Here is a 17,929-nt window from a genome sequence, read left to right on the forward strand (position 1 = left end):
TATTTATCTACTTGCACTTTGATGTGCTTTCGAACTGCTAGGTTGGCAGGAGCAGGGACCGAGCAACAGGAGCTCACCCTGTGGCGGGGATTTGAACCGCCAACCTTCTGATCGGCAAGTCCTAGGCTCTGTGGTTTAACCCACAGCGCCACCTGCGTCCCCAATACTGGACTCAACTGCACAATTAATAAACCAGTTGGAATCCATTGATAATTAGATTGGGGAGATGTTTTATAAACATTGAGTTAATTTGTTTCCTTGCTGCATTATTCTCTTTTCAACTAACTTGAATTTCATCTAGTTGGTCAGGATTGAGTCACTTACGAAGATAGCAGTGGCTCAATAGAAGTCTCCCATTGTTTGTGAAAATACCCGATGCACAAGATAAGATTACCAAGGCGAATGCCATTTTCTGGAGAACTCAAGATAGTTTTACACAGTAGCTCAGGAGTCATCTGATAAAAACAGCAAGAGGGACAGTATATAACGACATATTCCAGGAAAATAAGATGGCAGTTTGCACATCAGGGTTCTAGACATAACAGTTCTTCAGACTGTCATACCTATTTGTTTTAAAGTATACTCTATCCACAGGTTCCTGAAAGCAAGTGGTGAATACAAACAAACACTCGACTTAACTTCCTATTTAACTACGGGGGATGATTTACAGAAAGTAGTGTTTTAATAACATTAACTACCCTGTCGTGGAAGCTGCTGAACACTTGAATTCTAGACTTACATTTTCCGTATAAAATATCAGACAATAATTATAGTTGGATGAAAGTTCTGTCCTTCTACAGAAGTCTCCCCATACTTACTATGAGGAGCATTGCAGCATGTATATAATTCTCCTCATACACATAACTTAATTGCTTTGTCCTAGCCTCCATTATGTAAAGGGCCATACTGGCAATGGATAGGTCCCACTGAGGCCAACTTCACTTTTTGTTAAGTTCCCATGCCTTGTCAAGTGCATCACCTGCATTCTTGGGCTATGTGGGACCTGAGGCAGCATTTGAGCTTTTAGCTCCAATACATAACTCATAAAATATGTGAAACAAGTCAGCAATTAATCCTAGTACAAGGCCTCTGAACAGCAGGACTATAGCTCAAAGCTTCCAGAAAGCCAGGTAAGAGAATCAAGGTTCCCCACCCTTATGCCTTGCAATTGCTTTGAGCTATAGGGTGGCTAAAGCTAGCAGTTTTATCCTAATAGCAACAGTATAATGTTGCACCAGCAAAATATTCACCCACACACCCCCATCTAGACACTAAATGTACCAGAACAGGTGGTCTTTGGCACAATCTGTTCATATACAAAATTAAGTAATATTATTTAGGTATATGGCAGTTTATTGCAAAGACAGGAAACCACCAGCCAAGTGCAAACTGAAGTCTTCCATTTCAGATCCATTCAGACACAAGCATACACCCACACACTCCACAGATGTTATAAACAGTTCAGAATTCCCATCAAGCATGGAAATGGAGAAGTTTAGAGAATAATGATGAATTACCAAAAGACTATCAAACTGTTGCAAATGAGTAAAGAGAATTTGGCTTTTATGAAGAGAGATCATAACTTAAAAAGGGTTTATTTCAAAAGCAGTGAGACGAATGCCCCTAAGTCAATGGAATCAACAAAAGAAACTCTACTACATACTTCTAGTTGTTGCAAAATAGGGACTGCACTACAATGTACAGTTAACACTGTTATGGGGCACCAGGCAATCCACAGAACTAGCCCTGCAGAAGACAGTTATTGTCTTGTGAAAACTTGTGCAAAGCAGTTCTTGGTAGATTATGTCCCAAGCTTCTAATGCTAAGATCTAGAGACTGGATACTTCCGGATTCACATTAATTCAATCATTACATTAAAACACTGGGAGCACTTCTTTTGAACTGCTGGCGCTTGAGGAATTCCCTTTCAAAGTCGAAATATTAATAAATATGTTAACTCAACTTTAGTCATGCAAGACAGTTACAAAACAAAATCTCATTTTTTATAATAAAGGCAACTTGCATTCAAAATGAACTGTACCCTTATGTTTTATTCAAAGGGTAAACTTGAATTAATTACCCAGCTGTTTACTTGAATTACAAAAGTAACATGATTCAATATGAAAATAAGAAACTGTCTACAAATCTCTGACAGTAGTAAATTGCAATATACAATGCATACAGGAGTTATACAGAGCAACAAACTCTTGTACAAAACAAAAATACTTTAATACCTTTAAAATCCAATTTCTTTTAAAATCATTCATGAAAAAAGGTTTGAGTCAGAGTTCACACCTCAATTAGTCAAGCCTCAGGCAGCTACATTACAGCTATTATATATACAAAGTGACATTTTTCTTTTCACCAGCCATTTTAAACCAAAGTTTTCCTCCCTTTCAGCATTCCCATTTCCTTGCCCATCTCTTTCAAGTTCCCAAATCCAGAGCCATCTTCAAATCATGAGAACTGAATTTGCTGAACACCAGAGATCTAGGGAGTGCAAAACAAAGTAAGATTAATTTCAACAATTTACAATAGAAGCACATGCATTTATTTGGAAGGTTCAACTGTTAAACAAGTGCTGATTTAGAACCACTGGACTTGTTTATTACCTGTCTGGTTGCTATCAGCTATAGCTGCAGAAACTGGGAATATTTAAATATAAGTCAGGAGAAAAAGAACCGGAAGCACTGTACCTGTTGATAAGATGTTGTATAAACCATAACATTTTGTTGTTGGCCATCTGCAGTTATTAAGCCTGCTGGCAACTGGTTAGCTAAAAGAAAGAAAGCAGTTTAGTTAAGGGGCTGAATCCACAGAGAATGATACTCCAATCCAAATTTAATGTGTTCACCATTAAACAAAAAATGTATTATGGCCAGTGTACAGTGTATCAGGACACCACCTGATACTGCAAATGAAATCTAATCTCTTTCACTGGTGCATATTAAAAACAGAGAAACAAAGACTGAAAAACCAGATAAGACTGAGAAACTCGGGTGAAGACAAGAAATTTAGACTCAAGACAATGAAATGGTGGAGGCGGCATCTAATTTGGAAAATGAAAGAAGTTACACTAGCATGAAGTTTGGGAGTGCTCTTGGATCTAGAATGGTCACTGAAGATACAAACAGCATCTTAGGGAAGCCAGAGGACCTTAAGTCTTCCTACAGTTATCCACAGGCCCAGCCTGGTAACCTCCCAGCTGGGTTACTGCAGTGTAATACCTTTGAAAAAGGTCCATTTGGTCCACAAGCTAAATTATTCAATAAGATTGGCTGTTAAGAACAGATTACTTCAGTGTTGTGCCATATGAACTGGCATCCAGACTATTTCCAGACCCAATTTAAACAGTTAGCTTTACAACCATGAATGTCTTCAAGTCATAATTTTTTCATGCTTTTATGTTACTCACTCTTTCTAGCTTTACCTCATTTCTGATTTCATGTTATGTAACCCACCCAAAGAACCTTTGCTGTTGGGTGACATATAAATATTGTGAATAAATATAAATAAATAGAACTCAGGAGATGTATACATGTGCATGAACCAGCCACAAGGTGCCAACCACAAAGCACAGACTCCAGTGCATTTCAGTGCACCATTCATGGACTTCTACATAAACCACATGGCAGCAGTACTTGGTAGGTTGCAGCCCCTTGGTCATACTTGACAAGCTTCTTCCAATCTCAAGTGTCAAGTATCAAAAGCAAAATCTGTCCCAGCAACTTCAAGTGTTACTTACTAAATGCTTCCTCTGTGAGCTCCTCACTAAGGCCATCTGCTGTGGTAACTGCTCCAATACCCTTTTCTCCTTTCATGGCCTTGAAAAAGGATAAATAATGTTTTGTATGAGGATACAAGCACTTTCAACCACTTAAATCATTGCACGCTTTTTGGAATAGCAGTGTAGTTTATACGCAATAGGTTTTTCAAACCCTGGATCTCCATTACAGAATTCTATAATTCTACATATTTTGTACATCAATAATTATATCTGTATTCTTGGTGTAAATGTTGATAACATTTTAAGATCACACCTGTAGCAGTGTAACCAGCAGAGTAGCGCAGCAGAGCTTCAGGATCTTCCCCCTTTGTTATTGCTAGCCATTTCAGAGAAAACTCCTTGCTCACTGAGTTAAGTATAAAGTGTTTATATTGCCTCAAACAACAAGACAACTGTTTACACTATGTGCATAAAGTTAGGAGATGCTGTGCATCAGAAGCTATACACTATAAACTAACTAAGCAAAGTAAACCTGGGTTCAGTCTGTGTCACACAGTCTGCATTCATTCAGGAGGTTTGTAGTCAAAACTGGAAGCTTGGCTCAATCTGGAGGCTCGGAGGCTGAATGCAGCAGGCTCTAAATTAGCCAAACCAGAGATTCGCACAGAATTCTCCCCTTGGGTGAGATGCAAGTGCGAAGAACCCCCCTGAGTCGTGCCAGAAGCCTATGGCCTTGAGCTGTTTTCAGAAGGCCCACTACAGCTGGAGTTCTAACCCTGAACAGAAATGAGGCAAGGTGGAAAGGCAGCTCAAGAGACAGATCCAAGCACAGTTAGTGCAATTAACAGCAATATTTAAATTACAGGTGTGTGATATTTCCTTCAGCTTTTATTGCAAGAGGTCTATGGTTCTTCAGCAAACACAACCTCTCATATACATCTTCCAGTGAGTGGTTGCCAAAAAGAGGAGGGTGAAAGGGTTGTGGGAGCTAGACCTCGTGTCACCAGAAACAACTAGGAAGATTCAAGAGGTTGCATGTCTGTAGCAGCCCAAGTTGCCACTTGTGCATCTGAAACTGCAGCAGTTTAACCTATGCATCGTAGCTTGTTATGATAAGAAGGAATTATTGCTGGCACAAACTGCACACAAACAGCATTCAGTGTGAAAAGGAGCAAAGGGCAAGGATGAGCAATGCTGAGCTACTGCCACAGAAAGCGACTGCAGATTTCTTTACACATTACATTAAGTGCTCATTTCAAACATTTTGCAATGTAGCTTCTTAACAAAATAAATAGGTAAAATCAAAAATCAACAACCAGAGCTGCATCAAGCTTCTCAGGAGACTCTTTCTTCCCACTGCTGCTAGTTCACCCTCCTTATTGCTGTTGCACCTTAGCACTACCCACAGTAAGAAGGAAAGTAAGAAAATGACAATGAAGAGAACCGCCACCACAATCTGTCCCCCACATCATTATGGGATTACAAAGAACAAAGCAGCTGCCCCTTCCCCCCCATCTATCCTATCAGGCATTAGGAATGTTTTAATCCGCTGTCATAAACCGCTTTGGGGCTTTTAATATGAAGTGTGGCCTAAAAATGTTTTTAAAGAAATAAAAATAAAAGAGCAAGTGTGTGGGCAATAGCTGCTGTTCCTCTTGGCCAGAATAAGTACAATAATGTTAAATAGATGCAAGGTAGAGAGGATAGAAAGTCTACCTGTCACAGGACAGATCCAGATAGGAAGTAAAACATTGCATAACATATGGGAAGAGGAGAAGAGTCAAAGGGGAATGCAAATGCTAGATTATTCAAGCTTCACATTGAATTTGTGGAGATGCTTGACCATGTACTCTCCTGGACTTGACACATTAAAATAAAGCAATTCTAAATAGTGCACTATGTGATAATAAAAACATGAAGTAAAAGCAGCAAGCTAGTAAACACAAGCTTCTTTTTCAGACCAGTGCATGCCATCTAAGTTGCAACACTAATCTAGCAGGGACAGAAAAAGGCCAAATCCTTAAAAGCATATAAACCAGCTGGTTCATCAACAAAAATTACATATTTTTTTAAAAAAAGAAACACGATAACATTTACATTCTGAAAATAGGCTTCATATAAATAAAATTTTCAGTCAACACCCCTGGTTTATATAAAATATAAAAACAGTAATTAGTCATAATAGACAAAATTCCAAACTGTTGTAAAGTAAAACCACAGAAAGATTACAAACCTCTCTGAACTTCTGAAGGTACAACTTCAAAGGTTCCACGTAGCTGTCAAATCCCAGAGTGGACATGGCAAAGAGAATATCTTCCCCATTTATAGTCTTCCGTTTTTCTTGATGACACCTCTCACTTGCTTCCGATGTTATAAAGCTTATGAATTCGCTTACGCACTCCTGAACACATTCCTTTGCATCTTTAGCAATCTAGAATAATCAGCATCATCTAGTAATCAAACTATTTCTCATTTCCAATCTGAATTAACCCTAATATATACAACAGCAAAACTGCCAACAAAATAAAATGTTTTGGGCCAGTTAAGCTACCCCAAACAGAATGGTTTAATTGTACACATTACCTCAAATTTGAAATGTTTGACAATTTTGAATTGAGTAGTAGTTTTTTAGAAATAATAATAACTGAAAAACCAAAGCTGCCATTCATTTAGAGTAGCCTTCCCTAACTGTGTGTCCACAGATGTTGCTGAAGTGCAACCACCAGCCAATATGCAGAATGGTCAAGGATGATGGGATGTAGTCCAGCAACAATTGGGGACCTAGGACTGTAATCCCTCCATGAGAGGCAGATGCAAAAGTTGTTTTGGGCAGCTAGAGATATGGAGGATTAGAAAGCACTTGTACTTCCTGCTCTCATTGTTACATCACATCTGAAGGAGCTCTCAATATTTGGTCTTAAACCCCCACTGAATGCAACCCAATGATTATGCCGTATTTTAAAAAATTCTATGATGAATCTAAGATTCTTACAGTACACATGGAATGCTAGCAAAGCTCTCTTTCTGAGTTATTACCTTTCCTGTCTGAGGTATAGCATTCTTCATTATCCTTGCCACATTTGCAATTGGAAGATATATATCTTGTTCTCTAAAACTCTCTTTGGAGCCATTTGTGTCTTCATGATCATTCATGCTATCCTCCGTATCTAAAAAGAGAGAGCATAATACACAAATATTAGCTTCATATGTTGCACCCCTTTGAAAACGTCACTTACACCTTGTTTCAGGGTTGCCATATTTTGAAGAGCAAAAAAAGAAAAAGAAAAAAAGGCACATTTGCCAACTTTGCTATGATAACTCTCATTTTAAATGCCTGTCATATATGTAGGCTATAGAAGTTCACATTCCCACCTTAAAAATGTACACAAAAAGTAAACATATACACTTTCTCATTCTTTGGCCTTCCTGGGTGATCCCAGCATGTCAAAATAATCTGGGCTGAAAATTGACATTTTAGGAGCACGGAGGGGGGAAAAGCTTATCACTGTATGACACATACACACACGTCTAGTTCAGCATTGTCTCTACTGACCATCAGCGATTCTTCCAGGTGTCAGAGAGGGTTTGCCTCTACCAGGAGATGCCAGAAATTGAACCTGAGGCTTTCTCCATGCAAAGCATGTACTTTACCACAAAGCTATGGGTCATCCCCAAAAGAGCAGGCATATAGGGCATGTCTGGCAGAAACCGGGCGTATGACAACACTACCTTATTTGGAAAACCACCTCCCACTACAAAGCCTTTGACCATCATCAAAACAACTGCTGTACAGTAACTGTTAGTAAAGTTTCTCTCTTTTTTCTCCAAATGCCCGGTCCTTGAAAAGGAAGAGATCATTCTACTGGTTTGACAGAGCTTATTCTCCCTCTGCTTTCTCCCTCTCTCCCACCAAACCCTTCCTCCTTTTAGTTTAGTTCTAATTGTATTTAACTGTAAAAATTAAAAAAAATTAAACACCCTTTAAGAAAATATCACATTTGCTATCACAATATGTGATCTTGTCCACTGACATACATGCTGCTTTAAAAGCAAATTAAATAAATTCATGAAGGAAAAGACGACCAACAGAAATTATTCATCATGGCTGTATGCTACCATCAAGATCAGAGGCATGATGCCTCTGAATCTCAGTTGTTGGGAAACACTTGTTGGAGAGTGTGACTGTAGTCATCTTCTGCCACTGGGCTTCCCATAGACATGTGGATGACAAGTGTGGGAAACACGATGCTAGACTAGATAGTTGAAACCAGCAGGGTTCTTTTTATACTCTTTATGTGTTTACAGATATTACATTACAAGATCCCAGGAAACTAGATTTTTAGGACATATTGTAGATCTACAAGAGACAGAACTGGTAATCTTAAGGATTTATTTATTTTTAAAACTGTTTAAAATATTGTTTAAATAAAAAGATTAGTTCAGTACCAATATGAGCTTTTTCTCACATTACTTGCAACACAGTGCTACTCATTAAATATGTCCCACTGGGTGATACCCAACTACCAGTAAGTCATACTAAACGTAGATCCACTGAAATCAATGGACTTAAGTATGACCAACAACTGATAGCACCCATTAGGTTCCATGTGGCTTGAGCCCAAGGAAATGTGCACAGGATTGAAGCATATGGCACACAAGTACTACATGGTATACATTAATTTAATCATTGCTGAGCAATGGTCTCATATAAGAGCTATTAATTTAATACAGAGCTGTGAATGAGTCTTATGATATAGTCTTCTTTTACAGACTATGATACATTTTCACAGGGCTGCAGTCACGCCTCTTCTACACGTCTGCAAGCTGCAATGTGAAAAATGACAATAAGAATGGACACTGTCTTTGACCAATACATTACTTACCATCATGAGGCTGTATCACATAGTGACTACCACCAATATAGTCTCCAGCAATTCCTAACTGAGAAGCATCTGTTGTAGAACTATCACCATCCATCTGGAATAAAAGGATCTGAGTTTAGAACAGTCCACTCCACTTGACTAAGCATATTGTTCTTAAAAATCTGAGTACATATTTCTGATCGAAATACCTGAGATTTGAAAATATAAATAGTATTGCATGCCCACTACACATGACCTTTGCTGCCTAAAACATAATAGCTCATTATTCAAACTAAGCCTTCTACTGAAGACTTTTAGTGTACTGTATAGCAGTACTTCTATTATTTATGAGTAATATGAAGCTTTTATTATCCAAAAACACTTTATGTCTGTGAAGAAGGCAACTACCCACAGAGAGCCAGACGTTCAGGGGAGGCAGATCATATACAAGGGCTGCAAAATACACACTGCTGAAGATTAAAGGGCTACACTTGAAAATGTTTTAATTATCTAAATAATTGAATACTTCTGAGAGATGTTACCAGTTTTATATTCCGTATAATAGGGGACAATGTTTATGAAGTTACCAACAATTTTTCATTAAACAATGCTGAGTTTATTTCTGTTAAATATTAATAAGTTTGGATGACCTCTTTAATGCTATGGCTCTGCTTCAGCATAACCATTAAGTTTAAATAAAAACTATACAGCTAGTGCTTTCTCTCAAGGATCTACCTATTATAACAGAGTGCAATTTCAGCATCCATGTTCTCCTCCTGTCTAACATGCCATTATTTAAATCTGATCCAATGTACCACTGTTGGCAAGATGACTACCGCTATCCTAGAATCCTTGCTTTAAATCAAGTTTTATTCACCCGACTTTTTCTGCCTTAAGAAGGTTAACAGCTGAGGCAAAAGCTGAAGAAAATACCTGACATAATTTACTTTAAGATTTTGTACAGAATCCAGATTTGATAGGATTTGCCATTTAGCCAAGACTGTTCTTTGGAAGAGGTAACTTAGGACTCCAAATAAGAAAATGAGCTTTCATTAGTTGAAAGTGACACTTCTTAAGTTACATGAAATAGCCCTACTGATGGATACTGTACAGAGGCCTATAAAGAGGCCACTGCCAGCATGTCTTGTTTATAATAGAATATGAGTTAGTTGTCTACAGATATCTTATATCACAATTGTTATTTGGAATGAGAACTTTCAGTATATAATTTTCAAGCATTTGCCACTTTCAAATTATGCAATAAAACACTATGTTTTATAACTATACTAGTCAGGTAAAATAAAGCAAAATGTTCTGGCTTTCTGGAAATCATTGAGCACAAGAGCAATATGAAAACATCACACTGTGAAAATGCAACAATTTCTCTAGAAATACACAACATTCTGATGATCTGCACTTTAGGGGATTAGTACTGATGGAAGTCACTGATTCTGCTTCTTTCTGAAAAACTACTATGAAAATAAAGGAGGCAAGAAAATGAAGCTTAACCTAGACAAGACAGAGATGCTGTCAAGGGGCAATTCTTCTGACCAGATGAGTGGTGGTCAACTGATTCCAAACAGAGTACCACTTCTCGTGACGGAACAGTTTTGTAGCATGGGAATTCTATTACTGTCACTTGCTGCATGAGTGCTCTCTGTTTAATAGAGTGCTCTTCCCTTCCCAGCTTCAGCTGGTACCCCATCTATATCCTTATATGGACAAGGATAACCTGGCTTCAATTCTGGTACCCTCCAGATTAAAATAAGGCAACATGCTATGCATGGGACTGCCTCTGAATAGAGTTCAGAAATGGCAGATAATGAAGAATGCAGTAGCCTGACGGCTGTGGAGTCTAGACGGTCTAATCATATTACATTAATTCTGGCTAGCTTCACTGGCAGCCAATACATCTCTGAATTTAGTTCAAAGCACTGGTTTTAACCTATAAAGACTTACATGGCATGGGACCCCAACACCTGATGGAATATCTCCTCAGACAGCAGCCTACATGAATCCCATAGTTGTCATCTGAGCCCAGGTGCCCCATCAAAGAGAGGTGAAGAGAGTGGCAACAAGGTTGTATCTCTCCTGTTCATGGGACACGCTCCCAGTGAGGTGCCCTGGTGCAGACATTAATATATTTATGGCACCAGGGCAATACCTTCCTCTCCTCTGAGACATTTTATGAGTTGATTATATAATTAATTTTCTTTTTCCCCTTTTTCTTTTCTTAAAAAGAATATAATTAATTTTCTACTCATAACTGGCTATTGTGTCAGTTATGCGATAGATATCTGGTGTGGTGTTTTTTTAGCATTGTTTTCTTAAATTGTGTTCTATTATTTTGTTTCATTTGTACGTTTTATGGTGTGCATTATACTGTTTATAAGTCACCTTGAGACTATTTCAGCAGGTGTCAAACAAACCAGTAATTAATCCTACTTCAACATTTTCCTGTTTTGAAATTTCCAACCATCAGTTCAATAACCAATCTAACTACAGGACAATTCCATACTAAATATACACAAGGACATCTCACTAAATTTTCAAGTGAATGTTGCTCTTAAGAAAATTAGACCCAAGTTGGGCACAGTTGCAGGATTTTAATGAGCAAGGTTAATTCTAGTGCAGCTACTCAGCACATAGTACTAGAACGTATCAGATTGCCTTCAGGCTAGTTAAGGCCATGCTGAAATCAAGAAGACTGCTGCAAGAAGAAGCCTTTAAGTTTATACAATAATACTTTTTATTCAGAAAAGTTTTTGCACTCATTCTATATATTAACACCTCTCTCTAAGTGGCAATCTTTATGTAGCCAAAATGGCACCATCCACAAGAGGGAGGTGCCAGCAGGCATGGTGGGACAAAAATTGCAGTACGAAAAATCTTTAGGGGGGTGGGAAATCCCAACAGCGTTTAAAAACATCATGATGAGTGTCTGCTGGGGAGAGAAGATGGAAAACGGGGGGGGGGGGAGAGAAGCTTGAATAGGTGGTAGAGCACATGGCTGGTTAGCACCATGACACTATAAACTGTTCAATGTACTCTTTTCTATGTACAGTATTTTACTGCTTGCGGTATCTGTCATTCTGCTAGCAGAGTTGTGCATACAAGTTCGCACAAGCAGACAAAGGCAACCAATACAAGATCTGTTCTGTCAACCTGTCTTGTTCCTGCATGAGAATTCCATGTCAGCATGGAGTGGTCATATAGCATCTTGTGGGTTACCTAGAGTTTGTTTACAGAAGGCCTAAGCTAATGCTATTCAGTGTTGGTAGGCAACCCCAGGAAATCAACAGATCACATACACTTTGTATACAGGGAATATTCATCCTAGAATTTTGCTGGGTGCTTTTAAAGCCTTTATATACCTAAAAGGAGAAACACAAACTGCCCTAACAAAAGAGTAAGTCTTCAAAATGGGTTAGTTCACATAACTGCAACTTGGGCTTGTTTTTCCACCTTCACAGTCTTTTTGACAAATGGAGAAATCAGTTATGGTATGCAAATGGAATAGAGTTCTATGACTGAGTTATGTTTTGGAAAAAAAATATCACAGAACTCATGCCAACCAGCTAGTTTGTACTCTTAGGATTCACACAAACAATTCAAATCTGATGGGTACATTCACACTAGGCAGGTGGGGCCAGGGACAAGTCTGAGGATTGAACAATTCCAGAGGCTGTGTAAATGGACTCTATAAAACAGTGTTCTCTGATTTCCACAAACACATCCAGTGACAAGTAGACTTCACAAGGAAAGGGACTGGGGGAGGATAGAAAAAAAAGCTCGCGTGTGTAAGACAAAAGACAAACCTCCCGTAACAAGACAGAAGTAACTGGTAACGTTTGAACATTTGGAAGCTAGGAAAATAACACCCCCACCCCCGGCTAAATGGCAGCCCAGAGCCAGCACCCCAGAGCCACAAACCCACCCACCTTTGGGGTTCACTCGCGTTGCGACCAGGACTTAGCGAGACAAAAACAGCAGCTTCTCTTAGCGTGCAGAGCTCTTTTTGACAGCTTCGTTTCTCCGCCTCCCCAACCAAAGCCACTCTGGAGACCGCGAAAGGCGACCATGTGCAAGGGCTAGGCGGGGAGGGGAGGGAGATAACCATGGGGGGGGGCGACGACTGTGTGGGGTGTGCGCGCGTGTGTGTGGACTTCCAGGCCATCGCCAACGTGGTGGCGAGGGGAGCCATCGACCCCTTCGCTGCCCCATTCCCCCTTCAGGGAACCTCAACAAAAAAATTAAAAATGGTGGGAGACGGGTGGTGGTGGTGTGGAGTAACAGAAGAGCGAGCAGCATTCAAAAGCCCTGGTGCATAAATAGACCCAACTCCACCCCAGGAGGAGAAAAGGAGCAGGGAGAGCGGCGAAAGGGAGGGAGAGAAAAGAAGGGCGGCCTCCACGAGGGAACAGTAGAAGAGGCGCCTATTAAAAATAAAACAGGCTCGGGCCGCGCGCTTGGCCGAGAGAGGGGTGGTCGGTCCTCAGCCTCGGGGGTCCCCTCCGACTCCCAGGTTGGGAAAGCGGGAGAGGAGAGGGAAGGCGCCTCAGGAGGGCTATTGACTCGGGCGGCAAACGCGGCTCCTTTCGACACACACACAACCTCCCCCCCCCCACCCTGCGTGTGGTGACACGCTCCTCCCGCCGCTCCTCTTCCAGGGGTCAACTCCTGTCACAACAGCCCATCTCCCTTCATGAGCCTCGGCCAACGGCCCCCGCTCGCTTTCTCCTCTCCAGGCCCCGAGCAACGGCCGCCAGAGCCTCCGCTCCGCGGCGGCAGTACAAAGACGCGGGCGGGCGGGCGGGCGGGCCCGGGCCGCGGTCTTTCTTCCTTCCTTCCTTCCCCCCGGTGCCTCCTCCTCCTCCTCCTCTCTGTCTGTCTGCTGTCTCTCTCTCTCTCTCTCTCTCTCGCTTTCTCCTTCTCCCCGCACTTCCTGGTCCCCTCAGCGACGGCGCGGCGGCAACGCCGGAGCCCGGGGAGGGAGACGGACATTTCATTCGAGCCTGCAGTGAAACCGGTTACCAATCATTGGCCGGAGCCAGGCACAAACCTCCAGTGCGGCCCTGGTTGGCTCCCTCCGCAAATCGGCTGTTTGGTTGGACAGAAAATGGCTGCGAAGGAACCAGTCCCAGCGCGGAGCACCGCTTCCCGGAGCCGGCCTGCCCTCCCTCCGCGCCGCCTCCTCCTCGCCAGCCGCCGCCCCCTCCCTTCGCGGGAGGGCTCTTCCCGCGATGGGGCGGCCCTCCCGCCGCTGGCCGGATCCTTCTCTCCCCCCTCCCTCCCTCCTCCTCCTGCTGCTGCTGCTTTCAAACAGCTGCGCGCCTAGAAATAAATAAACTATCAAACAAACAACCCGACGGTCACAAGCGGTGACGGCGGCGCGCGCTCACACACGGGCGCGCGCGCGGGCTCGTCTGAAGAATCCTGAAGAATTTCCTGTCAGCCCCTCAAGGCCGGCTCAAGATATTTGGGCACCTGAGGCGGACCCCCCCCCCACGAAATGGCGTCTCCCCCCTCCCCGTCAGGGACAAAAGAATTGCCATGTGTCCTCCTTTTTTTTTTTTACCAGGGCACGTCTTCTTTTTCAGGGGTAAAATCAGTGCCGGATTTACGTATAAGCTAAACAAGCTATAGCTTAGGCCCCCACTCTCTTGGGGGGCCCACAAAAAATTAAAGAAAAACATTTCCAAAATATAAGATAAAAAACAAATAAAACAAAACCTACATACAGCAACAGTGTTTGGTGTTGTTTAGGCTCCTATGATGTCGCCTGCTAGCCTGCTCCCTAAAATATCACTGGTTTGCTCATTTCTATATATAGGGTGCCTACATTCTGCATGGACTGGTCGCATGGCAGCATGTGCAAATGGCTTTAGATACCTATTAGGTCCATAAATTACCATATAGCATATATTCAACACAAAAAAGTGACAATCTATTGGTGACAAAGGACAGCTGGACATATAAAGGGCCCCATTACCTTCAGTACCCTCATCAAACCTAAATCCAGTCCTGTGTCCACATATATAAGCCAACATAAAGTAGAGTATTTAAAATGAGAGTCTTCATGTGGCAACCTTAAGGTTGAGGAAATGGAGGGGGAAAAGAAGATACGATATGGGGGGATCTGCCGCCTTGTGGTGGCACCTCAAAATCTTATCAACTTTGGAGGGCTTTGACTGGGCAAATTCGTGGAGGATAACACTATCAATGGCTACTAGCACAGGGGTGCCAACTTGAATGAAATATTGGCCGTGCAATAATCAATCACATGACATGGTCACACACACTTTTTCAATGCAATGCCCATCAACTTGGGGGGGGGCAGTCCCCTCAAATATTTAATGTGGGGCCAAAGGGACTTTGGGCCCTAGGAGTTGGCTCCTATGCTAGCAGAGGTGTAGCGCTGCCATCCCACTTGTGCCCTTGGCAAGGAGATGGATTGATGTGGAAAGGCACAGTTTTTGTGGAGCAACCAACCTTGCCTTGCCAACCCCTAGGTATGCTACTGGCCGCAATGGCTATATGCTGCCTCCATGGTCTGTGTCCATAATGCTTCTGAATACCAGCTGCTGGAAACTGCAAGGGTGCTTTTGGCGGTCAGATCCTGCTTGTGGGTCTCCCACAGGAATCAGTTGGCCACCGAGAACAGGGTTCTGAATTAGATGGGTCATTGGCCCGATCTGGCAGGCTCTTCTTATGTTCTTGTCCCCAAATGTGCTTGGGAGGGCTTATGAGCCCTCGGGCAGGAAGGGACAATCATCAAAATACTTATCTCCCTTCAGCATTTGATTGGGGTGGGGTGGGGTGGGGTGGGGCTTAGATGGAGAGGATGGATTCAGTTGATTGTGTTATCACTTATTATTAGTGCTATTGTGAAGTTACTGTGCTTATTTTGCACATGTTTAAGCTGTAATTGAATTGCTGCAGACTACGTTTTGCAATCACTTGCCTCTTCAATCTCATTGTTTAGAGATTTAAAAAATCTTCTATACCAGGGTGGTACAGCCTGTGGCCTGTGGCTCACATGCAGCCCGCAGGAAGCCTTTTTTGGAGACCCTTGGCAACATTCCAGAAAGGAGATCTTAAAACCTTAAAAAATAAATAAATCTGTCATGCATTGTTAATGGATGTGCATACATCTGTTTGTGTATTAAATTTGTTTAATAATTAAATATCCTAACTGTATTTAATTATATTTATTTAATTAAACATGAATTGTGTATATTAAATAATATTAAATAGATTGCGAATACTTATTTTACACTATGGAAATCTAATTCAGTGTGGCCTGTAGGTTCTGTGTTGAAGTACTCTGGAGACCCACTTGGTATTAAAAGTTGGATTGTCCTATTCTATCCCCATTTGTTTCATTGGAAGCAATTCATAAATGAAGTAAATACAGACATACCAGCCAACACTTTATGCACCTGATTACAACATATACTGTTGTAAGCAAAAATCAGAGAGATTCCATTCTGAGGCGATCATACAGAGAATGCATGCTTAAGACATAAACAAAAATTAATTAGCTGCTGACCAGACCAACATGAAATAATTAAGATCAAAAATACATTGAAAAGGGGATAGAATCAAATAATTGTTGGAAGGGACCCCGAGGGTCATCTATCCCAACCCCTTGCAATGCAGGAATCCTGCCCACAGCAGTTCATGGAACAAAGAAGAGTGATTTGCGTCTGTATCCGCCTGGCTTTGAGAAAGGGCCTAAGGCAGTTTGTGGACTGGTGAGATTTTTTTTTTTTTTTAATCTGCCTGCCTGCAGCTGTATTCCTCGACTCACTTGTAAAGTGGTACAAAAGTGTTCTTTAATTTGGCATGAGAGTCTAGCATTTTAAGTAGTTTTCCTGATTCCTAGCTCTGTACCTTTCATACTTAAGTAAGAAATAAAATTTTGTTTTGGTTGATCAATCTAGTCATGGCGGCAGATTAGATAGACTCAGCTGGCAACAAACCCTGGGTGGGTATTTTCCCCACAACAATATGCAACCGATCGTTATGCTCTGCAGGACAGAGCTGTAAAAGAGAGGTGTTTAATGTGCATAAAATGCTGTTTGCGTGCATTGTGTATGAAACTTAATGGATATTTGCATTTTCAGAATGACTGTTTTGCAGAAAACTGCAACAAGTACCAAAAAGTGCTTTTGCAGTTAAAGCTGCAACAAGGGGTTGGGAGTGTTTTTGTTAATGGATTATTCATCCCCAGAAGTAGTGGGTGAGTCTCAGAAGCTGCCAGCATATTGAAGAAACAACTAGCTTATCTGATTCTCTCTCTGGACCAGAGAGATAATAGTTATTGACCTATATCAGCAAGTAAGAACTTTAAGAAAACTGGACTGCATTGCTGGTTGTTTTTGCTGGTTGTTTAAGAGCAATGTGTCAATTTGTACATTTTGTAACAAGTTTAAAGACAGTTTGCAGTGAAATTTTGGAACTCTTTCTTGGTATGGAGAGCTTATTGGTTCATACTGTGCACGTGGTCCAAATCAGGGAATTCCACTCACATAACTCTAACGAGGGCATCTTGTAGATGCCATCCTTAGAGGAGGTCCATTCTGCATGATGTTGGAACTGGGCTTTCAAGATGGATGCTGGTTGCTGTAAAAAGGTAGAAGGTAAAGGAACCCTGGAGAGTTAATTCCAGTCAAAGGCGACTATGGGGTTGCGGCACTCATCCCACTTCAGGCCGAGGGAGCCGGCATTTGTCTGCAGACAGCTTTCTGGGTCATGTGGACAGCATGACTAAACCATTTATGGGACACCATGACAGAAGCCAGAGCACACAGAAACGCCGTTTACCTTCCCACCGCAGTGGTACCTGCTTATCTACTTGCACTAGTGTGCTTTCAAACTGCTAGGTTGGCAGATGCTGGGACAGAGCAACAAGAGCTCACCCTGTCATGCAGATTCGAACTGGCGACCTTCTGATTGGCACGCCCAAGAGGCTCAGTGGTTTAGATCACTAACCACCATAAAGTATCTGAAGAAGTGTGCATGCACACGAAAGCTCATACCAAGAACTAACTTAGTTGGTCTTTAAGGTGCTACTGGAAGGAATTTTTTTTTTTTGTTTTCACCATAAAGAAAAAAGAATAACAAAGCTCAATGAAGAGCAGATATAATCTAAAACATCTTGATCTGTTTGTGGGGAGTTTGCACATCTTTCTAGTCATTTGTTGATCCCATTTTTTAAATGTACGGTATTTCCTCATCACTTCCCAAACCACAAGACGTAAGGGTTGTTAGTTTAACGGAATTTGTTGTGCTGGGGTGACAGAGCCTCTTTTAATGCCCTCCGCGCTTCAAAATG

General features: G+C 41.5%; 1 protein-coding gene across 3 annotated transcripts; it reads right to left on the minus strand.

Moving 5' to 3' along the window:
* Positions 1–1,579: 1,579 nt before the first annotated feature.
* On the minus strand, positions 1,580–13,811 carry NFYB (nuclear transcription factor Y subunit beta). Of its 3 annotated transcripts, none has more exons than XM_079993764.1 (7): positions 13,652–13,811; positions 8,611–8,704; positions 6,764–6,894; positions 5,961–6,158; positions 3,746–3,824; positions 2,697–2,776; positions 1,580–2,490 (listed from the first exon to the last, which is right to left on the minus strand). In XM_079993764.1, exons 2-7 carry the CDS (start codon positions 8,702–8,704, stop codon positions 2,458–2,460), a joined length of 615 nt encoding a protein of 204 aa, XP_079849890.1. In that variant the 5' UTR covers positions 13,652–13,811; the 3' UTR covers positions 1,580–2,457. The 3 variants fall into 3 exon arrangements, with proteins under 3 accessions (XP_079849890.1, XP_079849891.1, XP_079849892.1); XM_079993765.1 differs by lacking the exon at positions 13,652–13,811 and adding an exon at positions 12,531–12,711; XM_079993766.1 differs by lacking the exon at positions 13,652–13,811 and adding an exon at positions 11,964–12,063.
* Positions 13,812–17,929: the final 4,118 nt, after the last annotated feature.

This window comes from Podarcis cretensis (assembly GCF_951804945.1).
Source record: "Podarcis cretensis genome assembly, chromosome: 10".
Taxonomy (NCBI): domain Eukaryota; kingdom Metazoa; phylum Chordata; class Lepidosauria; order Squamata; family Lacertidae; genus Podarcis; species Podarcis cretensis.